This window comes from Episyrphus balteatus, chromosome 4 (genome assembly GCF_945859705.1).
Source record: "Episyrphus balteatus chromosome 4, idEpiBalt1.1, whole genome shotgun sequence".
NCBI classification, from domain to species: Eukaryota; Metazoa; Arthropoda; class Insecta; order Diptera; family Syrphidae; genus Episyrphus; species Episyrphus balteatus.
Genome location: NC_079137.1, coordinates 26181662 through 26209364, shown reverse-complemented (window position 1 = coordinate 26209364; position 27703 = coordinate 26181662). Strand labels below are relative to the sequence as shown.

The 27703-nt window shown below is 31.0% G+C and overlaps 1 protein-coding gene across 4 annotated transcripts; it reads right to left on the bottom strand.

The window, feature by feature from the left end:
- Nucleotides 1-4511: 4511 nt before the first annotated feature.
- LOC129918535 (uncharacterized) lies at nucleotides 4512-27629 on the bottom strand. Of its 4 annotated transcripts, XM_055999136.1 has the most exons (3): nucleotides 10466-10725; nucleotides 10143-10374; nucleotides 4512-5760 (listed from the first exon to the last, which is right to left on the bottom strand). In XM_055999136.1, exon 3 carries the CDS (start codon nucleotides 5746-5748, stop codon nucleotides 4573-4575), a length of 1176 nt encoding a protein of 391 aa, XP_055855111.1. In that variant the 5' UTR covers nucleotides 5749-5760; nucleotides 10143-10374; nucleotides 10466-10725; the 3' UTR covers nucleotides 4512-4572. The 4 variants fall into 4 exon arrangements, with proteins under 4 accessions (XP_055855111.1, XP_055855110.1, XP_055855112.1 ...); XM_055999135.1 differs by lacking the exons at nucleotides 10143-10374; nucleotides 10466-10725 and adding an exon at nucleotides 27248-27629; XM_055999137.1 differs by lacking the exons at nucleotides 10143-10374; nucleotides 10466-10725 and adding an exon at nucleotides 26773-27190.
- Nucleotides 27630-27703: the final 74 nt, after the last annotated feature.

The window sequence follows — 27703 nt, the reverse complement described above, 5'->3', positions numbered from 1 at the left end:
AAACTTTTTTTTTTTAATTTTTTTATACATTTTACACTTCAATACCTATGATGTCTGTAACTTTTGAAAAAATTGACTTATGCATTGATGAAATATATGAACCTAAAAAACATGTCAATTTTTGAAAAACGGCAACGCCATATTTCCGCTCTCGGCATTTTTTGAGAAAAACTAAAAACGCAGTTTTGTTAGAATCAATAAGAGTATTCCGCACACCAAATTTGATCGAAATCGTTAGAGCCGTTTTCGAGAAATTTGCAATACCTCGAAAACGTTATATGGGAGATATGCGTTAAAATGGAGATATTAAAAAAATAAAAAAAACGGACCTAGGGAATTACGTAAAAATCATCTGTACCAAGTTTCAAGCAAATCCATCCACCCGTTTAGGCCCTAGCTCGATGTACAGATGGACGCACAGACGCACAGACGCACAGACGCACACACGCACAGACCGACGGACGGCATGACGAAAACCACTTTTTTGATCTTCTCCATCATCGTAATGTTGGTTTTGATTAAAACCTCGATTTTTTTTTTCTACACGAAACCAATACTTGCCCTATAGAGCAAGTAAAAAATAAACAATAATGGCGCAAGAGTGCAGTTGTCGGTCTATTTTTCTTTGTTTTAATTTGAGTTTTTAAGCTTATTTCTTGTTTCTGTAGAAGAAAATGACATAGACAAATGCTCAAGTACCTATGTAACTATGTTTTAAAAACAATTCTGAACACACGCTTTGTTCAGTGTATGTTCGATATGATCGGACTTTGTTCAGAACATTTCTGACATTTCAGGGAGGCAAGAAATTTAAACTCATTTAAAATCTTTGGAGTTACGTAGCTGTCAAAATAAGTCAGCAGAGTGAAGTGGGTCTATTATGCAATGCATGTAGGTACCTACCGAATTGACTAAGAAAAGTATTTTTTTCCCATAGCAGCGGTTCCCTCCAAAAAAGGTAGGAAGGTAGTTTTTATTTTGCGTTTTTCAATAGTGCATTAGAATTAGAATGCAATCTCCATACACTGCCAGCCCATTGCTTTTTAAAGCATGCGGAGTAATACATCTAGGTATGTGTGTATTTTTACGTATGTACATCGAAAAAACACAAAGCTCGTTTCCTGTTGGTATTTCCATGAACCATAAAAAAGAAAGAAGTGAAACCAAAAAGGAGGAGCCTTTTTTTGATGAATTTTATTTTTATTTCAAGTAGAATAGATTCTTTGCTTAGTACATAACATACCAACTAGTTAAAAGACTTGTATATATTAAGGATTGTATTATTTAACTGCATTTTCAATATTAAGGTATCTACTTTTCACATTTTATTTAGTAATGAAAAGTTTCTTGGTGCTAGGTACAATACATACTATTAGCTCGCTTTTTTAACAAAAGCTCTTTACCTCCCCCAGAAACTTACACAGTTTAAAAAAATATATAAATCTTTAAAATCCACAATAACGCCCCTCCCATTTCATGATTATAGATATTAAAATATGAAAAAAAGTACGCTGTCCCCACCCCACCCATTCTCTCATTTGCATCAATCTGTTTTTCTTTAAGGGATCTTTTCGCGAAGAATACAGCGTGTCCTTTTACGAAGCAATTCATCTTATGAAATTCCTTGTCATCGTCCCACTTCTCAAGTCAATTCTGATTAGGACTTAAGGGATGAAGAAGTCTTCAACGTTCAACCCATCTAATAAAATGAAAAAAAAAAGAAAAAAAAAATACAAAGATGAGTTATTACAAAACGCTAAGAGATTTATGGATTGGCTTTGATATTTTCCCCGACTAAGTGCTTCAATTTCAACCCCTTTCCAGTTACACGATTTTTTTTATTCAAAACTCAAAATTGGCTTTTAAACTAATTTAAAAAGGGTGCACAATTATTTGAAGTAGCTATGTAAAATGCTTTACCCAAATCGGTCCGATGCGATGTACGTAAAAAAAAGTTCAACACTTTTTTTTTCAAAGTTTGAGTACTCAATGTCTACTTGCATTCAATCGAGTGGCAACAATTATCAGTATATCGAATGTGGCTTCGATTGCTCATGGCTTACCATCATCATGACCGGAGCATGTATTGTATATTCACTGGTGTACTCGAGCCAGACAATTGAAATTTTTGCTGAAATTGTAAAATATCCGCCACTGCTTAATAAAGTGGATAGATATGCTCAGAGGAGCGACAGGAGGGAAAATTAATATCCTGCCGAAAATGGTAAAAAAAACCCCAATTGCAGTTTTAAGTGTTCATTTCATGAAGTTTTTTTTTTTCTTTATTTTTTATATTTAAATTGAATGCGTATACCGAATATTGAGAAGAGTCCTTCAATACGATGATGGCAGTAAATGATTTATAAAATTGCTTTCAGATCTTCATCATCAATTAAGAGCAAAGGAGAAAAGTGGAAGTGTCCTGGGATGGTTTATTACTAGGTAGCAACATTGTGATAAGTCATTTGATGAAAAGAAAGAGTGTAAGGAACCGTGGAAAGTTTATAAATGGAGTTGTCTTGTGTATAGGTTTCAATATGTGGTCTTCGTTTCATTTAGTCCTTTCGAACCCAAGCTATGAAAATCAATATTAAAAAATGTTTTTTCAGTATTATCGTGTCAAAAACATCACAACTAAGAAGTTGAATAGTTATGTTCCAAAATAATAAATAGCAAAACTAATGTGTTATTCACATGTTACATGTAAGTAACATACACTGCCTATGACCACCAAAAAAAGTCAGACAACTGAGAATATAACTTTTTATAGAACAATAATGTATGCTTATTCTTTTAAGCCAAAAAGCAAAACACTTTCTGGATTAACATTTTTTATATCTTATTTTCAAAATTATTACCATATATAAAAAACCCTGGAATCAAATTGATTGCTTTAACCGTTTAAAAGATAATCGTATCAAAATCGCTATGCATACGAGTCATAACTACTGAAATCAGTGGGCATTGGTTTGGGTACGAATATCTTCTAAACGGTTAAAGCAATCAATTTGATTCCAAGGAATTTTTTATAGAACGTTTAAGCCCCTACAAGAATATACCTTGCTAATTTAAAAATAATAAATTTTCAGTGAATTAGAAAATTTTGAAAAGTAAAAAATGTTTTTATAATTTTTTTTAACTTTCACCTCGAATATCTTTAGAATGGTTAGATTAATGAAAAAAGTTAAAAACATTTTTTGTGGAACAATCTATTTCTTACTAGAATATGTCTTGCGCGTTTGATTATTATAATTTTTGAATTTGTTACAAAATTAAGAACAAAAAACGAATTTTGAAGGATTTTCTCGATTTTTGGACCTCAAATATCTATTAAACAGTTAGATAAACGAAAAAAGTGTACAAGGCCTTTTTTGTAGAGCGTTCAATTTCCTACAAGAATATGAAAAGAAATTTGCTAAAAAGTCAATTAATAAAAAAATGATTTTTTTTTAAAGTAGAAGCTTGACGTAAAAATGGAAAATTGCGAAGCGGAGGACCTTCCCATTAATATTAAGAGCTCATATTTGGTGTGTATATTCTAGAGGTGTCTAGCAATCGATTTTTCGGAGTACCAAATAAAAAAAAAAGAATTTTGATTTTTTTGACCCACCCTAATATACATATATGATATAATTGAACTTCGCACCCTTAACTTAGGAACTTTTTCTATGTAGGTGTATATACTATGACTACAAAAAAAGATGACCAGCGCTTATCACGAATTCCATTCGTCTCGGAAATTTGCTACACGGAGAAAAAAAGGACACCTTAAAATAAGATGATGAGTACATTAAATTTCACCACCTTAAAATAAGGTTATATCCGCTTAATAAGGTGATTCACTTAAACTCAGTTAAATTAAATGTGAACTTCATCTTCTTTTAATGAGAATGCTCATCTTAAAAAAACCGCCCAAAAATAAAAATTTTAAAACTTTAGTCACACTTTAGCCTTACTTACAGTTTAGGTTAGGCTCCGCCTAGGTTAGGTTAGGTTATATGGGCTGACAGTTGATTTTGTTACCGTCACACTTAGATCAATGTAGAAATAAAAAAATTAGCTTATTAGCACTAATTCCAAGATAGTACCAGGATGTTTTTTCCCAAAATTTCCCTTTTCTCAAAATATACCATTATTTCATTTTTTGGAATCAGCATTAAAAAATACCTTGAAATTATGTATCATAAGTGTATAATATACACTGTATATAATACCATTTTCTATTTTTGATAATTTTGAAAATCTCCATTTCGCGCTTTGACCTTGAAAATCGCGACTTGCGGACATGCGATTTTCCTAGACTTTTGAGGTAAGTTATAGAATGCTAAAACGAAGATATTGAGCAAAAAAAAATTTCTAATAGCATTCATTCCGAGGTTAAACCATTATTTGACTGAATCATGCCCAGTAAAAAAAAAATAGGAGAACAGTATAAGAAAGGGAGAGGGCGGGAGTAGGAATGTAGGAAAGTATTCTTGACTTCTCGTATAACGTAACAAAAAGCTTTAAAGTTGTTTTTTGTGTCAGTTTTATTTTTAAGTATTAATATTTAATAAAATGTTTGTATTTTTTTCAATCAATGAGATCGTTTTCTTTGGATTCTTCGGGACTAGCACATGCACTGGTAATGCCTTCGTTCTGAAATTTTGTTGACTCGATCATTTCCACATCAATATGAGATGAATTGTCTCTGTAATTTCCACAACTATGTTCATCTATTGAATCTTCGCAGTCTTGATCTGATTTGTCGTTCTCATACGAGTTTTCATCATTTAGAGCTTTCGTAGCTGATGCAAATTGACCATAGAGCCGTGGTAGGTTTTGAAGCATATAATTAGAACTGCTTTTTGGACTGGGTAGATTCTCTTTGGTTTCACCTAAATCATAGTACTTTGCATAGTTATCAAGCTTGTTTGATGTTTCCGATGCAGAAGAAGAAGATGAAGACAAGTTTATTGCTGCAGAGCCTTTAGACTCACTTCGAGGAACTGGAACTGAAAATGCGGAACCATGTCTATATTTACCCGGCGCTTCGGAATCGGTTGCAAGTGAATTGTTTTCCGCATTAGCCAAAGGTGAAACATTTCCCTTCTTTCGGTCGTAAATATGGCCAGATACTCGTAAGTCAATAAAGAAGTGAAGAGGATCGATTCCATATGGAGGATAGATAGGTGGATACCAAACAGGAGGTGGAGGAGGAAGAACTAGGTCCTGTGGAGGTAAAGATGCTGCTGCTGGGCTATCTTGCAAAATAGTTTGACCTTCACGGGAACCACACTCGTTCAATTCCTTACTGCAAATCAATTCCTTTGTAGCAGTATCAGTTTTATGATACTTTACAGCTGACATAGGTAAGAATTGCTTGTTTGTAAGTTCAAGAGGTTTTTCAGGAATTTGAATTTTTTCATCAAGACCCTTCCGTTCCCTTAACTGTTCATAGTACGGTCTGTGTTGACTCCAAGAACGTTTCCGTGGCCTTCTGGCCATTACTGCAGCTTGTTGCATTTGCAGGTTACGGGCATTTTCATTATTTCTGGCTTGAACAAGAGATTTTAACATATCACTGAAGAAAAAATTATTTGGCCCAACTGGTGCTGAATATAAGTATGGTGGTGTAGCTGCTAAAAGACGACTCACATAATCTTGATTTCGAAGATCGTTTATATTCTTGCGATCCTTTGGTGGAGACTTTCTTTGACTTTGTGGGGAAGCTGAAGTTTCTTGGTGATGCTGTTGTTCTTCGGTCATCTTGTTTTATATCTGTCAGAAAGAAAACAAATTACTTAATTAAGTTAGAAAATAAGTCAGCGAAATAATAAAAATTGCAGTAAATAGACTTGCTTATTGATCCTTTAATTGTTTCAAGAAAGAAATAACGTCAAACCGTTATATTAAAATTATAAGGTTTGTTTTTCTTGAAACCAAGCAAAAAGTGACCTAGTCCACTTTCATAATCAAGGGCACATAAATGTACCTGGTATGAGAACAATGGTTAGTTTTCGGTTTTTCTTTCTGTAATTTCGACGACGCACGGCCAGACCCAGACCTTCGTTATTTTATAAAAGCTGAAAGTATATGGTTAACCACTTTGTTCTCCTAAAAAAACTTCATTATCAATAGTTTCAACTTTTCTCCAGAAGCGATTAAACTACTGTCCCATACCTAATCAACAGTATACATTGACACAGAATGGCCATATTAATTTAATTGTGGGAATCACTTATGGAAATATCCGGAATTTGTGGACTTTTCAATAATCTACACCTTTAAACACTGACCAAAACGCTGATTATCTTAGTTTTCTTCTGATTGTGGAATATTTTTAATTGTGGCTTAACTAAATTAAAGGTAGGTCTGTTCGTGCCATAAATGGACTAAGTCAAAATATTATCATGTCTCATCTGATTCAGAAACTCCTTAATATGCAATTTTAAAGCTTTATTAAGTTTCGGCCTTCTTCCACTGAAGACTATCTGACATTTTTGATAGGTACAATTCGCCTTTGGAAAAACACCTCATCTTCGAGAAATAATAAACGTGCATCGATTTCAAAATGCATAACTTAAAAATATCCTTACAAACTAGGTTCTAATTTCTTTGATTTATATTGTCTGTCCAAACTACCCCTGGTTCCTGTTTTTCTTTTTCTTTGTTCAAACTCTCTTCTTTTTACAAGTCATTATAAGGGCCAGTTTGTTCACACTCAATTATCTTTAATCATGGATTATTCCAGTTGATAATCATAGAATCCGTTTGTTAACTAAAATTTTAATCAAGGAATCTATGATTTAAGCAGTTAATTTGAGGTTTTGTTAATCAGCCAATTTTGCTCGATTAGCACCATTTAATCAAGAATTTACTCGAATTCAGTTTGTTCAAACTTGATTTTCGCGATTGACATGAAAGGACAAACAAATAATTTTTTCATCGCTCAATACAATAAAAAAATTTGCGTTGTTGTTTTCAATGAAAAAAAAAATATTTCCTTAACTTTTCACCAAATTAAAACTAACATACCTACGAAGTTTGGCTGCCAAATTTACATTTATTAATAGATAGTGTACAACTTCCGCAGCAACATTATGCACCTATTTTTCTCAATTCAAATTGCTTTATTATATTAACGCATCTAGAAATTTATTTGGGATTCGTAGAGTCATTCCGATGTGACTTTGAAATTGTCCGCCAAGACCTCCCAAGCTGCGTCCTTTTGCTTGGACGTTATTCGGAATTATTTTTTTTTTTCTTCGGCGTTGAAGAAATTTGATGTCCTAAATTAAGGGGAATCCGTAATAATCAAATTGACGATTTAACCCACTCTCAACAAACTGGCCCTGTTTCCGGTATAATTTAAAATAAAAAATGTTGATTTTCGCTATTTTTTTAATAAAATTAAACATGAACAATGTACCTACATACATAACGAAAACTAAAACCAGAACTTACTACTTTTATATGAATCTGAATACAAATTGACTGGGCTATAACAAATAAATATCAAAAATAACAAAATATGGAAGTCATTAGTTAAATAGGGTGTGTCACTTTTGTATGGCCGAAAAAAAGTACTCTACCTTGTGGTCAAAAGTTTTATTAATGTCTAAGGTTTAATAATATGTTAAAAAAAAAATCATAATATCGTTCGTCTTTGGCTCGCTCAAATCGGTTGAAGTTGTTAGGAAAAAAACGATTTTATATGAAAAAATGTTTTTTTTCCTCCGCATATTATTTCGCAGCTTCTTTACTAAGTGTTCAATTCCAACATATTACATTATAAGCTTAAAAGTTTTTTTTTATAAAGATTTATATTTAATATACATATTTGTTTTTGTATTCAAACGACGCAATTACAAAAAAAAAACATATATGTACATAACATATGTATTTCAAAAATCTCTAAAAACTCAAATTTCTTCGATTTCTTCCTATATTTTTAGCGAGCCAAAGATATTAATTAAAATGAAAATTGTAAACGCAGGAACAGGATTCATTTTTGATGAGTAGTGTAACTTTTAAAAGCTATTACATTTGGAAATTCCATACTTTAGCATTTTGACACACCCTAATAGTTACATACATTATACATACATTATACATACATTATACATACCTACATCTGATATCCGGATTCCGCATATTTTAAATGAATTAAATCTTAAAACTTCTATGTAAAACCTAAACTGTTTTTGATTTGTAAAGAAGACAATAGATTGTTCTTGAGGAAATAGTCTTTAGTCAATTTACAAAATGGAAAAGGACCAAGGTATAATGCATTTGTAAGGACAATGCAAACAACAAAGCTGTCGTTCGTATAAGAAAGTGTCCTAGCAACTTGTTCTATATACATAAATAAATAATAAACCAAACATTGTTCGTTAAAAATACAGTCTTAAGAGAATACTGCAGTGTTATATATATCTAGTATAAACCGTTGAATTATTTGCAGAGTTTTAAATAAATGAGCAAAGAAAAAAAGATTTTGCAAATCATTATTTTATTTGTCAGAGTAATTATTGCTTTCAGAAATTCAAAACCAATGCTGTTGAGGTTATTCCGCAGCACACATACACGTATATTTTTATGTACAGTACCCAGAAGTACGTTTTAAACCATTTTTTGTTTTTTTTTCGGGTTGTTGTAATTTCTTTTGTATCCGTGAATAAATGTGAAAAACAAAAACAATGTAACCACAGTGTTTCACCGCATGCTGAGCCAAAAGCGTCAATCCGAGCTTGTAAACAAACCAGTATGATGTCAGAAGTTTTCCATCTCCTTCTGCTCCTGGGGTGGAATCGTGTAAGCTGATTTTTGATAGTTGACTGTCAAATTCAAGAAAATTCGTCTGTGTAAGATGATAGTCAAAAGTGACTATCATATTTTTTTGACTTTTTCAGCTGACACCTATTTAGGTGTCAATTTGATACAATTTAACATTTGTAGCATATTTTTTTCTTGGTTTTCGTGGTGCTTTTACTTTGTTTGGGAAAAATGTATATTTTTGTGCCTGTGCAATTATTTTAAGCCTACAAAATTAAAATACAGTAAATGAATATGAAATAGAAAACAGAAGAGTCAGACTTGAGAAAATAATTTCAAAATAATATTTCTTGTTTTTAATAGACTCGTAGAAAATTTTCGAATAACATAAGATACTTTTTTGAGTATATTCAACATTTTGGATCTGCCATCTGAATTGATAGTTTATACAATATTTTGTGGGATTCTTTTTAAGCGATCCTTTTCGAGTTTTGTTTGCTAGGTAGATATTAAAGTTATAAATTATAAGAAGAAGAAGAAGAAAATTATAATTTATAATAATTATTATTTTAAGCGTTTTAAAAAATATTAACTTACGTTTTTAATAATTGTCTTCTCAATTATTATTGTAGCTATGGAAGTGAAAAACAAACTCTTCATCGGTTATTTTGAAATTTACTGACGTTTGACAGATGTCAAACCCAAGTGATACCATTAAAAATGATCTCAAAACGATCACCTTACACAGATGGAAAATAGTTGACTATCAAATTTGATAGTAAAAAATATGATAGTCAAATATCATTTTAGCCGATTCCACCCCTGGGTATCTCTGGTATCGAAAATCCGTCACTTTTTATATCTATACAAAAGAAGGTAGGTACTATATTTACTGTGATCAACCGCCCCGGTTTACCCGGGACTGTCCTGTATTTCTACATCTTGTCCCGGGTTTTTATTTAAGAAACCCTGGACTTTTAAATGTCTTGTATGTAATTTGTCCAGTGATTGTCCCGTATTTGCATATTCTCTGATTTTTGTATTCAAAATTTCAAGAACTTTGTACGACAAACAAGAAAATTGGAAATTAAAAGTTTTTCTAATTTTTCCGATTGAAGCATTAAGGCCCATTTGCTGAAACGAATCTTAAATATTTAAGTAAAATATAAAGACCTAAGTTTCACATACCGGTTTGGACGAACTTCAAATTAATTCCTAAATCCCACTAAGTTTAACATAACTTAGGGGAAAGAAATAGTAGAAAATAAAAATTTATGTTCCACCAAAGCACTTTTAATTGAGGAAAAAAATGCAATAAAACCCCTTAAAAATGATTTTTGCAGTAAAATTAACATGAATCATCAGTTCAACTATGTTTAACTTACTTTCTTACGCGTAAACCTTCAGCAGATGGTACAATTTGGACAAACATTTTTGTAATAGTATTCACAACTTTGTTTTTATTTTTAAAAATTTTAATTTTGAACAAAAATAAATTCAGATAAAATATCCTTCACATGAGTAAATTTTAAATTTTTTAATTTAACACACATTTTCTACCAACATCACTTTTTAAACATTTTATACAATACAAAACACAAACTTTAAGATAGGTACCTAAAACAAAATTGTTGAATTATTACATTCAAATTGCTCAAAAACAATTCAAATAATTGACATTTGTATTGATTTGAGCAAGAAAAATTACCTGGACAGTTAAATGTGAGCGACAAATGATTGAAAACTCTCCAAATATTTTAGCATAGGTAACAATTTCGTTGGTTAAGCTGCGTAATGTGAAAATAAAATTAAAATTTTCGGTCCGCCTCTAGACTAGGCTTTAGTTTTTAAAATGGAAGAGTAAGAAGCCCAGGTACATTTCAAAACTTTTAAGGACATGTTAAATGTTTAATTAAAGACAATACAATTTCAAAATCATTTAAAACAAAATTATAATTTAAAAAAACAGCTCTCACTATTTTGATTGAACAAGTATTTTTTTTTTTGAAGTTATTAACAGTAGGTACCTGTTATAAAACTGTTGATTTCGTATACGACTAAAAAATTTCAACGAAAATGCTCTCATAAAATCGTTTAAATCTTGATATCAAAACAAGGAAAAATTAAATTTGTTCATAGATTTTTGAGGAAACATTGCAATTTTGTAGCTGCTAAATATTTTATTTTACTTGCGAATGTGATAAGAAATTTAGTTTAAACCTAATCTTAACAAAGGAACTTGCCTACATCTTTATAGAATAATACAAATATTGATAAACTAAGCATGAATTTCACTTTCATCCAATTAAATAAATTTACCAAACGTACCTACTCACTTTTAAAGATGTATTCGTGTTAATGAGGGAGGTGAAAACAAACAAGACTAATAGGTATAAAATGGCATTCAAAAGTCATTTTCGAAAAAAGGTGAAGTTACGAGGTCTTCTTATAAGACCGACGATATGTCGAATCTCGAATGAATAATTGCGAGTTAAAATGTCCTGAGAGTAGACTGAGACTAGACAGTCGTGGATCAGATTGTATTGGGTAAGCAGGTTTGGGGTTCCTAAAGAACTTTATTCCGACCAAGGAAAGAACTTCGAATCATTGAAAGATTTAAAAACTTTAATTCCAAATAAAGAAAAAGTGATCTTATTCATAGGTGGTAGGTACGTTTGTTAAAGTATTGACATATTCATTAATTAACTTTTAAAAACAAAGTTTCATTTTAAAAATGTATGTCCCTTGTGAGACGAAAGACCCAAATCGAATTTAGAGTACCTACAATCAATAAGTGATTTTTTTGAAGTTAGATATAGGTACCTACTTATTTTGCGGCGTTTACTTACTTATTGACTATAAAAAATGTCAAAGGTATTGCCAAGAATAATTCTTGGTTATGGTTAACAAACTGTTTTATAATTTTTAAAAAACAGTTTTGCTAACCATAACCGACGCTCCGTCAGTTGTAATTGAGACGATATCTTTGCCTAAATCAAGGTTAAATTTCTTATAATCCAGTCAAATAAGGATTTCACCTCGGAATGAATGCTAATAGAAATTTTTTTTTGCTCAATACCTTCGTTTTGGCATTCTATCACATACCTAAAAAGTCTAGAAAAATCTTATGTCCGCAAGTCGCGATTTTCAAGGTCAAAGCGCGAAATGGAGATTTTCAAATTTAGCACTAATAGACAATGGCATTATATACCTAGGGTGTCCGTTATTTCCCAAAGTGATGTTTTCAGGGGAGACACCCCCCAGATTGAAAGTTTAGGGCATAAATAAGGGGAATTTAGCAACAAAAAATTTTTGGGGGTCATTAACCCGTGCCTCTAAGGTCATACTTTCCCCATACAAATTTGTATGGGAAATTTTTAACTCATACATAAAATTTTTTTTCTCTCGAGTTAAATCATCTATTTTTAAAATGTTTGTTGATTCTGGTTGGAAAATAGCTCCTTTAAAAGATTACATTCAAAATGAAATTATTAGCTGTTTTCGTAGTTTTTGCTTTCACCTATCAGACGGTGACCATATTTCTAAAAGCGAAACCCGGGACAGATAAAAAATTCGTTGGATCGTTTTGAAAATATTGATTTTTCAAAACAAAAAAAAATTTTTTTAAATGAGTTTTCATATTTTTTACTTATTTTGATATGAAATTTCTTAAACTATTTCATCCGAGAATTTTCTTTGAAATAATTTAAGTCGATTACGAAATCAGAAATCAAGAAAACGGTTTGATAATAGGTATTGTTAATTACTTCTAAAAAAAAAATATTTTAATCAAAATCGTAAGAGCTGTTTTCTAACGTTTTAATTTTATATTAAATGATTTAAAATTGTATAATCCAACTTTTAACATGCTTAAAAAAGTATTGAAATGTAGCTGGGTTCTTTACTTTTCCATATATGTTACTCATTATTCGAAAAAACTTTTCCAGGTGTAGCTTTTCAACAGTGATGGTTTAAGCACTACCGGCGCCCCTGGGCAAGATTGCAAGTGGCGCCTCTACTATTCTCTTCACTGGAGAATAGTAATCTTAATCTCCACACAAAATTTTAGCCCAATCGGTTAAAAACTGTAGGAGTGACCTGGTCGCCGGATGGAAGTACAGGATTTTTCTATCATCCTGAACTACACCGCCATTTAAAAAATTTCACAACATTAAAAAATTTAACATTACCCTATTCTGTTACCTATTAATATACTTAACTAAACTAAACAAACACCAAAAGAAATTCGTTGTCAAGCGTTTTTTGTAGCTCCTTTTTCAACCAGAGTAATTTCCTCTGTGTTCGATGTTCGCTGATGAAACTAAAGCTCTGAGGTGTTCGATGTAAAATGAAAACCCGAGAAACTCTGATTTTTTTCACAGTTAATTGAAATGACTTAGAGTGCCCTGGAGGAGGGAACAACGAACAGACCTTTTTTTTTATTCTCACACACAAACGTAGTTTTTATGAGAAATGGAGAAGCTGTGAATTTTGGCATTTCTGGATTTTGGGTTTTCGGGATTTTGGGATTGTGGGTTTTCGGGATTTTGTGTTTTTGGGTTTTCGGAATTTAGGGGTTTCTGGATTTTGGGCTTTCTGGATTTTTAATTTCGGGATTCTGTCCGTCTCCCTTCTCTTTCCTTATTCATTATTATAGGGGCACCTTTGCAAAAATTAAATTGGTAGGAGGAATATAAGGATTGCTTTAGTCTTTCAAAAGAAATTGGGGCGCCTTGTTCTTCAAAGATGAACGAAGATTTTGGACACCATTGGCCTTGCAAAATTTGCAAATTTTCTGATTTTTGTATTCAAAATTTTAAATACAAAAATCAGAAAATTTGCAAATACGGTACAATCACGGGACAAATAACAAAATACGGGACACTTATACGTCCCGGGTTTCCTAAATAAAAACCCGGGACAAGCTGTAGAAATACAGGACAGTCACAGTACCTATCACATATGTTTAAATCCAGTTTTATTGGTTTTTAATTCTTTTCAAATATTACATTCAAAAATTTGTGTATAAATCAAAAATTTTAATTTTTTTAAATTTTTTTTGAAATTTTTGCCGTTTTTATACGTTTAAATTTATTTTTCTTGAACTACAAAAGATATGTTTACAATATTTTTATTGAATGTTGTTTAAAAATTATTCACCTAAAAAATGACATCAAAAAAGTTGCAAACAAGAAAGGGTAAAGTATTTAATAATATTTATTTATTATAAAAACGGCAAAAATTTCAAATAGAAATTTAAAAAAATTAAAATTTTTGATTTATACACAAATTTTTGAGTGCAATATTTGAAAAGAATTAAAAACCAATAAAACTGCATTTAAACATATGTGATAGGTGAAAGCAAAAACTACGTAAAACAGCTAATAATTTCAAAAACCGAAATAAAATATAAAAAAAATTTTTAACGGGAAATTTTGAATGTAATCTTTTAAAGGAGCTATTTTCCAACCAGAATCAACAAACATTTTAAAAATAGATGATTTAACTCGAGAGAAAAAAAATTTTATGTAGGAGTTAAAAATTTCCCATACAAATTTGTATGGGGAAAGTATGACCTTAGAGGCACGGGGTAATGACCTCCAAAAAATATTTTTTTGCTAAATTCCCCTTATTTAGGCCCTAAACTTTCGATCTGGGGGGTGTCTCCCCCGAAAACATCACTTTGGGAAATAACGGACACCCTAATATACACATATGATACATGATTTCAAGGTATTTTTTAATGCTGATTCCAAATTCAAGACAATCTGACGTCTCTAAAAAAAGTTATACCTGTTTTTCATCTGTCAACCCATATTATTATAACAGTTGCAAACTTAATACCAAAAAACCCTTAAAAGTTATGGTAGAGGAACCAAAGTTTGCATGAAGGTTTTTATAACCATTATTATTAAGAATAAAAACATGCAATGCAAAAAACATTCATATCTATGACAAAATGGTATTTTTTGAGAAAAGGGGAAATTTTGGGATATGCACTAAAAACCATCCTGGTACAATCTTGGAATTAGTGCTACCTAATAGGCAAATTTTTTTGTTTCTATCTTCTTTTTGGATATTCTATAACTTATGTCAAAAACCTAAAAAGATCTCATGTTGTTTTGATTCTTAATAATAAATAATGGATATAAAAACCTTCATGCAAACTTTGGTTCCTCTACCATAACTTTAAGGGTTTTTCGGTAGTAAGTTTGCAACTGTTATAATAATATGGGTTGACAGATGAAAAACAGGTTATAACTTGATATCATGTATCATATGTGTATATAATACCATTGTCTATTAGTGCTAATTTTGAAAATCTCCATTTCGCGCTTTGACCTTGAAAATCGCGACTTGCGGACATAAGATTTTTTTAGACTTTTTAGGTATGTGATAGAATGCCAAAACGAAGGTATTGAGCAAAAAAAAATTTCTATTAGCATTCATTTGAGGTTTACCCCTTATTTCACCTTATTTGACTGTATTATTAATTTTTTTTTAAGTTTTCACGCAAACTGTGGCTGGCACACATGTACTTCCAAAAATACGAGTAAATTCTAGATTCCAAAATAAAGAACAATAATTTGCGTAGGTAGACTTCCACTTGTCAATTGCGACAATTCATGGAGAACTCTCATACGAAGAGTCATTCCATAGTTCATGACCATCATTTGAATGGATGTCGAAAACCGAGGCAGAAGAAGCCTCTTGCTTTGAATAACTCTCGTAAATTTCTGAAGTAATGAATACACCCAAGTGAAATCCGTCCTTTGCAGTCACACGTGCAACTCTTTCTTCCCAATGACACGAGACGATAAACTTGTACTCGCAGATGACGACGACGCTACACATTTTGATTCGATCCATTAATAACCGGCGGATAAAAAACCATAGATGGTGTTGGTGGAGGTGTAAACTCGGACAGATTAAATTTAAGTCTCTACTTTTCTTGTCTTCTCGAACCGTCATGACCTGACGCGTCAGGTAGATATTAAATCTCTTGATTCTGTATCAACTGCCTTTAACTTGCGATCATTTCTGATGGAGATGCATAGCAACGAAACAGATCTGTCCAGTAGGTACTGGTTGTACAAAATTTTTAATATCTCTTAACAGATCACGAATCGACGCCGTAACAGTGGTGTCATAAGAGGCAAGCCCGGAACACGCCTTCAAATGTACCTACTCAACTAATTTCTGCAGAAGCTTCTATGTGAATGTTCTGCGTCATCCCAAAGACGTAGGGCCTTAGCAATAATGAATCGCTAAACACACGTTTAAGTATCGTTGGGTTAAATTTTACCGTCGCGTTAAATTGGGTGTATACTAATAATCAAAATAAACACGCGTTTAACTAATTGTGCTTCTATTACCAGATCTATTACATTTGTTGTCAAAATGACATCATTGAAGTGACTTTTTTTTGCATGTAATGTAATAATGAACAAAAAAATAACTACAAAATACCTACATACCTTCATATATTTTTATTTTGATTGTAAAAGTTAAAAAATGGAGCCCAAGAAGGCCAAAAGTGCATAAAAAAAAGTTCATCTATCGTGAAGTACGACGATGAATATGTGCAGATCTATTTCTTTTTAACCCTCTACTGCATGAATTATGAACGAAGTGATATAAAATTTTTTTTTACAATTTTTTAGCTTTATTAGGGGTTGAAAAAAGGTATTACATAAAAATTTTTATTTTTTTACATATATATACATTTTTAGAAACTTAAACCATATCTGGGTTAGTATGCAGTAAGGCGATTTCCTGCAGAAAATTAATAACCCATATATGGTTTAGTATGCTTTCAAGGTATGTTTTGTAAAGTATGTTTTTATTACAATGGACTTTTCTTATTCATGGAATTTATTCAAACTCTTTCTTTTATCATTGTAGCAGAAGAACACATTCCATTTTCTACACATTGTGTACGTCTTCACTCCGCAAATTTTACATATTAACGTTTTTTTTTTGCCGTTTAGGGATATGGTCGATTTTTCCAGTTCGCAATGAATTTAACGACTTTTGCCCTTAGTTAGATATTGTGAGTGAATTGAAGTTTCAGAATAACGTGGGGAGCATCACCTGCCAAAGTTGAAGGTCTTCCTCTTTTTCGTGACGTTGTAGGCTTTAAAGATTTGCATAAGTGTAAAAAGATCCAGAATCTGAAGCTAGATCTTCATCACTCCGAAAGCCATCACCAGTTATAGCATTTACACACTTAGTTTTTCTATAGAAAGTCTTCGAATTCATTTAAAAAAAAAAAATAAAAATCCCACAAAAATCAGTAATGTAAGTCACTAACGCATGATAACCCATATATGGTGTTTTGGAAAAAACGTCAAAAAAAGACAAGAATTATTATAAAAACAAAAAACAAACTTCGTAAACATATAAAAGTATAATAAATACATACGAAACATATTTTTATTTGGATGCAACTAACTTCTTTATTACAAAAAAACACTTGAAAAGTACACACTTTTATTCACTGGTTTGCACTTTACACATGCTCTTGAAACAATGAGTTTATTTTAGAATAAGGACTCTCTTACTGATAATAAAAACCGGTTTATTATAAAAAAAATAGACATAGTTTTATTATAGTTTTTTCTTTTTGACATTTGGTGGAATATAATGGAAATAAATCGATATGAAATCGATAAACCATATATGGGTTAGTATGCGGTAGAGGGTTAAGTTTTCTTTTTCAGCCTATTCTGAAAGTAATGAATATTTATTAATAAAAAAGAGAAATATTTATAAACAAATTAATGTTTCCATTTACTTATTTAATAATTTGCCGCCAATACTTTTAATTTTTCTCAACAACTTGTTTACTTGACAAATGTTTTTTTTTTGCTGTCAAATGACAGTGCAAATCGTGCGTTTTAATTTAACCGTGCGTTTATAGTTCAGTTTCCCAACTATAAAATTAACGTGGCGTTAACCCTTAACCTGACTATTAAATTGGTTATGGAGAAATATTTAAAGCTCAGTTAAATATTTAACTGAGCTTTAAATTTGATTATTAGTAAGGCCCGTAGACTACGTTTAGTAGAATTGTACTACAGATATAGACATAAAGGCAATCTCGCTCGCTTCATTAGGAGCTGCAAATGGTTCAACGACTAGAAAGAAAGTCTTTAAAGCCCAGAGCTGCCAGAAATCATGATTTAGCATGATTTTCATGTTTTTTTGAACTAAAATAATGTTTTAATGGTTTTGTGCCCAAAAAACCCAAAAAATCTTTTTCACTAACTGTAATTTTAATAAGTTACTCAATACAATGATGTACCTTGTACCTATATATGAAATTTATCTTGAATGAGTACAAATTATGAAGTTATTTATAGCCGTTTTTTTTTGGTAACTCAGTAGGTACTCAGTAAAATTTTGCACGGGAACCAACAACAAATGATAGCTAAGGATAAACAAAAGTTTTTTATTTGTTGGTGTACAGAGAAATTTTTTTTCTGAGCTTATACATTTTTGACCCTGCAACAATAAAGGAAAATAGTCTCTTAATCGCAAATGAAAACAAAATATTTCTAAGCAATAGAGTTAGGCAGTTTATATCACGTCAAAAATCTCGTTGAAGTGAGATTGTTGCCCGAATGTTTGGCTGCGTTATCTCTAACTATTTACACCAAAAAATACCTGCAAAATTTCAGCGTGCCCCAATTATTTTTCTATTTAGAATTGATATTTTTTACTGCACTTGCTAAAGTGAGAAGCAGTTCCTTAGAAGTGGGTGTAAATTGTCTATGAATAAGATAAACCCCACTTTATCTTGGAACGACAACGTCACATCAAAGAAATGGGTGTAACAAAAATCTCAATTTTCTTTTGAAATAAATTTAACAATTTCTTTGAATAAATCACTAAATAAGTCTTACCAAAAAAGTCCTTAAGTTTCAGTTGCAAGTAAAATAAATAAAATGACAAAATGTTACAATTAATCTAATTCATGGTAGGTATATCATACACGAAAGCCTTATATGTGTGCAAGACCTTAATAAATAGATACTCATATGCGCATATACTCATATACACATAGTGCCCATGAAGTTTGCCCCGACAATCATGGCTAGCACCTTCCGAACTTGTCCAGCAAGCTGGTTTCTGTCATCATCATATCCATATTTGCTTAAATTTTACACATGGTCACCAAAAAATCTAACACAATCTGGGCGAGATTTTTTATTTAGAGTCCCATTTGTCTCTTTGTCTCTTTGTCTCTTTGTTTTTATTTTATTTTTTTTTTATTTACAGCACGGTTAAATGCTAAAAGTTTTTACCACCCCACCTACTATCCTTGACTGTTAACTCATTTAGAACAATCTTTAGAGCCAGTGCTGCCTTTTCCCTCAGTAAATCTTTTTTCTCGTTGCCAGATTGGGCGCCATTTTTGATATCGTCAAAACGAGAAGAGTGTTCATTCAAATTAGATTATGTTAATTAAGAATGCTCTTCAGTATACACGAGTGGATTTATACATTATTTATGTATGGATATTCACTTTTCGAGGTGGTAATGAAAAAGTTTCTAAATTGAATTTATTAAGGAACAATAATATTTTTTAACGGTGGTTTTTGTTAATTAAAATTTGCATTGTAAGACGATGAAACATTGGTGTTGAATGGAATGGTGCAAGGATGTGAAAGCTAGAGACATTCTACTACAGATGTCGACAACAATAAAATATTCGTACATTTTTTATGGGGAATAAATAAGCCAGCTTAATCCAGTGCTTCAATGACTTTTTAAGTTGTTGACAGACAAATATTCAACAAGAAGGAAAAACTTTTCTTTCGAAACTTTGTTCTTAATGATTTTTTTTACATAGATTTTTGCTACTGAGGCAATTAAATGCAGCTTCCTTCTTTTCAAATTTTGTGTTTGCATATAAATTGCAAGAAGTAAAATCCTTAGGAAAAAAAAAAGAAAGAGGGATGAGACGCAGCAGGGAGTAATATAAAAATCAATTGTAAAAAAAAACAAGTGAAGAAAAGTAAGAGAATAAAAGCAATTTCAGACAGAAGATGTTTGTTTTTAAATCTTACGAAGTGAACAGTTTATTTTCGTGAGGTTTAATATATTTTTTGTTATATTGTGTTGTGATTGTTTTCAAACACGATGGATATGACTTACGACAATATGATATAAGTATTCTAAGATTCCGCCATAGGACGACCTACCCACATCGTTATACCAGTTTAGAGTTATATTTTCTTAACGTAGTGTCTAAACTCTAAAGAAACAGCGATATCATATCAAGGCATGGTTTGCCAGGCTTTAAAGATCATTTTTTGAGTTTTATAATTATGTAATATGTCAAAAAATTTAATTAAATAAATAAGGTAAACAGAGATGAATTTAGAAAAAGATCAAAAAGCTATTTTATAAACGCAGGTGGCCAGGTAGCACAGAGACATAGGTAGATGACTGCAGGGCCCGGCATCGTGGGTTCGAGCCCAACGGTCGGCTCAAAAGTTTTTTCTAAATCGCCAGCTAAACTGAATCCACCTGTGCGATAATATGAGACAGTTTTCAAACATGTCTCCCCTCTATTCCATGTAGTTCCATGTTATATGTTCTCTGTATGTTCTTTCTCTTCTTTGTCTTTCTGTGTTGTATTAACGTCTTGTGTTGTATTAGCCGATGGACTAAGTTTCCCAAGCTGCAGTGTTTCTAGTCCGTAAGATTTATCTTCGGATTAGATGTAATGTAATGTATAAAAAAAGAGTAATAGAAACAAGATTAATATTGGAATCGATAGCTATTGTATAGTTTTTGAACTAAGGGTGGGCTAGCGAGAAAAAGGATAGAATTAATTGGAATTACCATGTTTAGTTGAGAAAGGTTTTAAAAGCACTATTCGTGTACTGAAAAAGAAATCACCTCACACACCATTTTATATTTGTCTTTATCTTTACTTTTGAAAAAAGTTTAGAAAGATTATACTAAGCATATAGCTTTTCTAGGTGCTCATATGGCAAACCAAAAAATCAATTATTTTTATAGTTGAAAAAATATTTGTATTTCGTGGTTTTTAAAGTGAAGTAAAAGAAATCAACTTAAACTTCATAACAGGAATGTTATATTGACTTCATTCAATCAAGTAAGAATTCTAAGTCAAATAAATAACATTTGAGGCGTAGTGCCCACACCAGTGTATTTACTTTTTATGAATTATAAATTAAAAAAGGTCAATGTGGCGTATGCGTACTTTTTTTTTTTTTTTTTTTTTTGAGGTGAATAAAAAATAGTGCTTCTATAATTCTTAAACTAAGGGAAAATTAAAGTTGGGCTATATCCTGGGTTAACCTTGGAAATCAGACCAGGCAGGTGAGAAGCATTATTTTGTATTCACCTAAAAAAAATATAATACACAGTGACTTTTTTAATATATAATTTAGAAAAAGTAAATACACTGGTGTGGGCACTGCGCCTCTAATGTTATTTACTTGACTTATAGAGTTCTTACTTGATTATATGAAGTCCATATATAATGAAGTACTTAATATTAATATTAAGGGCTCTTATTTTCAGCGACCTGTTTTTGCATCTAAACGAAACTTTTGAGCGTGGTTCCAAGAAAATCAAACACATTATTTTTTTTTTTTTTTTTTTTTTTTGAAGCACAGTATTGTTTTCGTCCGATTTTAATTTTTGAACCTGTTCTCTTATGCTATTGTTTATGTCGAAACAATTATCAATTTATCAATTTTTAAAAAACATTATTGTTAAGGGAAATTTAATTCTCTACAAAAAGTCTTAAGCGCAATATCTCAAAATTTTGCTTCGTTTACGAGATATATTGGAAAAACTAAAAAAGGGGCTTTTGCACCCCTGTCTTCAGTTTCCACCCTCTCATTTAATAGCAATCCGCGGTTTTATTTTCTTTTATAAAAAATTGAACGATTCCTGCAATAAAAACCCGTGAACGTCTTAGTTCCTTTCTAAAAGACATAATCAATAGCTTACCTGTTTCCTTTTCAACAATATATAAAATAATATGGTTTTAGTTTAAAACTTAGCCTTTATCAACTCAAGAATTTTAAAAGTACTTTTTTTTCGTTATTTTTTCTGAACTTGAGTTTAAAGCATACTTTATGTTAATATTGATAACTTTTTAAAATAAAACAATGTTAAGTTTTAATCAAATGACTTGTTTTCTATACAAATCGATTGAAAGCTAAATAATTTTGAAGGTCTAAACGTTTTTTTGTCCCTAAATCCGGATCTTGGGAGGTATATTGAAAAATCAAGGTATGCAGCTTTAATAATTCAACATGCTTTTCAAAACGTATTAGGGCACGAGAAATATTATTTTTTTTTTCCTGAACAATGTGTTGAAATGTAAAAATCTGAAGTATTTAAGAATTTAAAAAAAAAAGCACAGAAGCCAAAAAACTAATTAAAGTCAAAAATACCTTTCATGCTGATTTTAGGTGAACTATTTCTCAAACGATCGATTTTCAAGGTTTTGACTTTTAAACGTCAAGATTTCGAGTTACAGATTTTTTACATTTTTGTTTTCATCTATGCTTGATTTTTAAATATTAACATTATCTATCTATTCCAAAATCAGTGTTTCTTTTATCGCTTTTTATTAAGGGGGGAAATCCCTCCAGACGACACCTTTTTCACTATTTTTTTATGAAAAACTGAAAGCACTTATTGAAATTTGGAAAAAGACAAGATATTACTGACATTATCAAGAATTGAAAAAAAAATTTTTGAAATGAAAAAATAACAAAATGGCGGCTCTGGAGCCTTTCAAAGTTGACGCCTCTAGTTTGCGCCGTGCAATGTAACTCAAAAACTAATGAAGCTATCGACTTGAAATTTGAAGCAAATTACTCCTTAAATCATTCACAACATGAACCTAAAAGTTGAATAAAATTTGTACAGTAAATATTTTTTTTAACTACTTCTTTGTAAAAAAAAACATGTTTTTTTTGTTTTCTAATTTTTATTTTTCATTTAAAAAAAATAAATTTAGGTTCATACAATGCGTACCTACTAATATCATCTAACGGAAGATTTAAGATGATTTCGTGGACCTGTACATTGCACGGCGCAAAATAGAGGCGTGAACTTTGAAAGGCTCCAGAGCCGCCATTTTGTTATTTTTTCATTTCAAAAATTTTTTTTTCAATTCTTGATAATGTCAGTAATATCTTGTCTTTTTCCAAATTTCAATAAGTGCTTTCAGTTTTTTCATAAAAAAATAGTGAAAAAGGTGTCGTCTGGAGGGATTTCCCCCCTTAAGAAAATAGCTTTTAGACTCTTTTCTTAGACTACTTTTCCCAAATAGAATTGGGAGTAGTTTATTGTTTACGGCAATTTTAATTTTTTGCGCCACGCCGTCAGTTTTGGAGTTATTGAAATTTTTTGCTCAGTTCGTGTGAACTTAGCGAATCAACTCCTCTGGATCGAATCCAAACTAGGTGCATATTTTGTTGCTAATTTTTAATTTTGTTGCAATTTTAATTTTTTTTGCTCCAGTAGATTTTGTGTTTTGGTTATATCGCTCAGTTTATATGAACTAAGCGAATCCAAACTATTTTTTTATTTTGTTGCTATTTTGTTGCTATTTTGTTTCTGGATAGTAACGTCAATTTTGATTTTGTTGCTCCGATAGGTTTTGTTTTTTTTTATATTTCGCTAAGTTTATATCAACTTAGCAAATTTAAACTAGGTTTATATTTTGTTGCTAACTAGTTGCGACAACTTAGATATTGTTGCTCAATTATTTTTGCAATTTGATTCATTTCGCTAAGTTGATATGATATTTAGTGAAACATCTAACTTAGAAGAAGTTGTTTAGTATTTTTTAATTTATTTTTTTTTTTCTATAATAATCCCAATTTACCTACAATGAAAGTAGGTAATATCTACTAGGTACCTACAATCGGAAACTCTTAAATAGACAAAACAACCTTAACTGAAAGAACACTGAGCCTAATTGTGAAAGATTGCCTACCTAAATTATTTATAGAAAAAAAAAAAAAAAAAAAACAACAACAATATACCTACGTGCTTTTGTACTGTGAACAACAAAAAAACGAATAGGTACCTACTTTTATTTAAGCTAAGCAATTATTTGTTGTTGTCTACCGTGCAAATAAAGAAGATTTTTAAGGGGTTGGTAAATTGAAAAAAGTTTTTTTTTTCATAATTTTTTAAGGGTGGGCTACCGAGAAAAAGGATGAAAATTATTGGAATTACCATGGTTAGTTCGTGTACTGAAAAAGAAATCACCTCACACACCATTTTATATTTGTTTTTATCTTTGCTTTTGAAAGAAGATAGATTATACTAAGCATGTAGCTTTTCTAGGTTCTCATAGGGCAAACCAAAAAATCAATTATTTTTATAATTGAAAAAATATTTGTATTTTGTGGTTCTTACGGTGAAGTAAAAGAAATCAACTTAAAGTTCATAGCAGGAATGTTATCAATCATGTAAGAATTCTAAGTCAAATAAATAACATTTGAGGCGCAGTGCCCACACAAGTGTAGTTACTTTTTCTAAATTATAAATTAAAAAGGTCACTGTGGTGTATGCGTACTATTTTTTTTTTGATGTGAATAAAAAATAGTGCTTCTATAATCTTTAAACTAAGGGTAGGATAGCGAAAATAAAAATTGGGCTATCCTGGGCTTATCTTGGAAATCGAACAAGGCAGGTGTGAATATATCGGATGTAAAAATAACACAAATGCTAATTCTTGTTCACTTATTATGATATATAATATGATTGTTATATTTGAAAGTGGTACTAGTCACATTTGGATTGGGTGCGATTGACCGCATTTTAAAATCTCGTTCTTAAAATTTCGCATCTTAAATATCTTTTATATCGAAATTTCGCAATTACAAAATCTTGCTTATAGACAACGGGACTTGAACAACCTGAGTTAAGAAGCTGCCAGCAGAATTAATTTTTAAAACAAACACAATGACAATTAACTGTAAATTTAGCTTAAAAGAAAAAAACAATGTAAATACGTTAGACCCCTTTTGTGCCAACATAATACTAATATATATAATCAATGTTAATTTTTTAGATAACTAGCTTTAAGCAAATTGTATATTTATAATTACTGTTCAATAAAATTATCGTTAAAATCCATAGAGCAGCAGCAGTCAAATCGTATAGAAAAAAAATTTAATTTAAAATTTGAACTGACCAATAATTTGCAAAATTATCAGATTTGGGCTCTAGTGAAATAAAATACTCATTTAAATAAAATAATTATTATATTCGCACGCTCGAATTAATAAATATTTTATTTCAATGCGAGATTATAAACCTGCATGATATTACTACTTACTAGCTTAGCCTATCCTAAAACCTCTCTCTTCCGTTTTTTGTTGTATTTTTGTTAAAGAGAAAAATAGGAAAGGTAAAGTAACTGTCAGGCGCCTATGTTAGTTCTTTATAGTGTTCAGTTTAAACTGGAGATGTTGGAGTCAAAAGGAATTAATGCATGTGAATTTGTCGTATTCGACCTTCTCTGTTGATTTAATCTGGTGCTGACACGTATTACTGCCAAAAAAGCAATTTAAATTTAAGGTATCTTACGTTCCAAACTAATTTTTATTTGATGCAAGATTTTGATATAGCAAGAATTTAATGTAATAGCGAGATTTTTTTCCTAAAAAGCGAGATTTTAGTTTGCGATCAATCGTACCGCTAAGGTCACATTTTGCATTCTTTTCAAAAAATATCAATTTATTCAATCAAAAACCAAAATTTCAAGGATGTTTTTGTTTAAATATTAAAATTGAGTCATCTATCTATTGGCTGCAATTCTTCGTTTAGAAAAGCGCTACTGTTTAGTTGCGGTTCAAATGTAAATTTAATAGTTTTTTTTTTTTTTAATGGACTTATACCACTTTCAAATATAATGGCTCATATATGTATCTCGATTTCAAATGTGAGAAAAATAGGTAAGGCATTTTTGAGATTTTAGAGTTTGTGAAATCTAGTTCTTTACCAAAACCTCTTTTAAACATTGTTGAAATAAATACTTATAGCTATGTTTTGATTTTGTCTTGCTAAATTTCAAGTATTAATATTTTGATATTGTATGCGTTGCTAATTTATATTTAAAGAATGGCGGAACGCTTTGGAGTTGAGCTCACATGAACTTTAAAATCGAATTATATTCAATCACTTCATTTAAAATTAAAATAATTTTCATTTTTTTTTCTCCTTTATGAAGCCATAAATATCAAACTACCTGTATTGTTGGAATTGGTTCAAAGTTAACGATTCTAGAAGGTCAACAGTTTTTGTTTTGGGCCTTTGTCCAGCTTTTGGGGTTTTAATGCAATTTTTACATACCGTTTTGAAGTCATCGGTACAAGCTTTGCTAAACGTGAAAGGTTTCCGCTCATGTTGTTTTTTTTTTTTTAATACAGTGTTAGTTTTGATAAACATAGATATCGATAGATAAAATAGAAAAACCAAAACTAAGCTAGATAGCTATATGGAATTTAGTTTGAGGAAAACATTTAAGTTCAATTTATTTTAAATTCGAAATCATAGTTAAAAATGGCTACAAATAATATAGACCACTTTGATACGATGAGAATAATTCATCATGGAAAAGCGTTACGTTTCTTTTCTTTAATCTCATTTTACTCACTTTATATTCAAACAAACTGATTTCAACTAAGTACTAATCTGTAAGGGTCACTCCGACCATTCACAATCAAATAAACTAGCAAATTCGATAACGAACATTTAACAAGGTAGTTTGTCATATCCCAAACGTGTACAACCAAAATTATGACCATATATCCATTATAACGGTGTAAATGGTAAACATGTAACCTTGTCATCCCTCTAAACTTTGAATGAAATTTCAAATTTAAGGGTTGCAACACTAATCGCTTGTTTCTCGTAGTACTCGTAAATCCCAAAGTACCTACACTACATATTTTTATTTACGCATAGGGTTCAATGTAAATCTATTGTACCCACATTTGTTTCCTTCGTCCGTTGCACGTCGGTAGATTTGGCTGACAAAATTAAATAAGTAAACATGTAGGATATATAAGTACGCATATGGATGAGTGTGTGCACCAACAAATTGAATTGTATCCTTTTGTCACAGGCAAGTTCATTTTATAGCACTTTATCATCGGGGTTGCATTTTGATGAAGTATTTCACAGCCACAAGTGGTACATTAATTTAAATTTTGTGTGGTCGGAATAAAAAAGGGGTTACGAATTTAATCACTTAAGTTGGGTTCATTTTATTTACGTTACTTTCTAATAAAAAAAAGGTAAGTGGGTACCTAGTTTATTGCATGGTATGAAGATAAAACACACAAGACACTACTTCTTTAAGGAGATAGAATGATTTGAAATTCCCGCCGGCGGAAACGATTTTGTATACAATTTTTCGAAAATATATTCACAAATAATATATTCACGCATGCATTTGGGTACTCACTTAAAACAACTTTTCTTTTGATTCACAAATAATTTAATTATTTATTTTAAAATTATTATTAATAAACTTTATTTAAAAATTTGTAGGTATTTAGCAAACAACACAACAACCACCTTCTCCAGTGGCAGTTTAAAATCAAATGAATCTGAATATCAGAATACCACAAAATTGAAACCGTCATCCGCCACCCAGCAACCATTGTGAGTGTTAAATCTAAAACCGAGAACACATTTTAAATTCCACCCTCTCCTTGCTGAAGAAGAAGGGTCGAGTGTAGAGCGTATAGTCAGTGGTTTTTGTTGTATTGGCGCGTGTTTCAAAAAAGGAAGTAAATCATATAGGTAGGTAAAGTAGAGCCATCATCCTTACCATCAGCATCAACATCACCAACAGAAGCATCTGAGGCAACAAATAGAAATCACAGAGCAACGCAACAGACAACATTGCATCAATCTG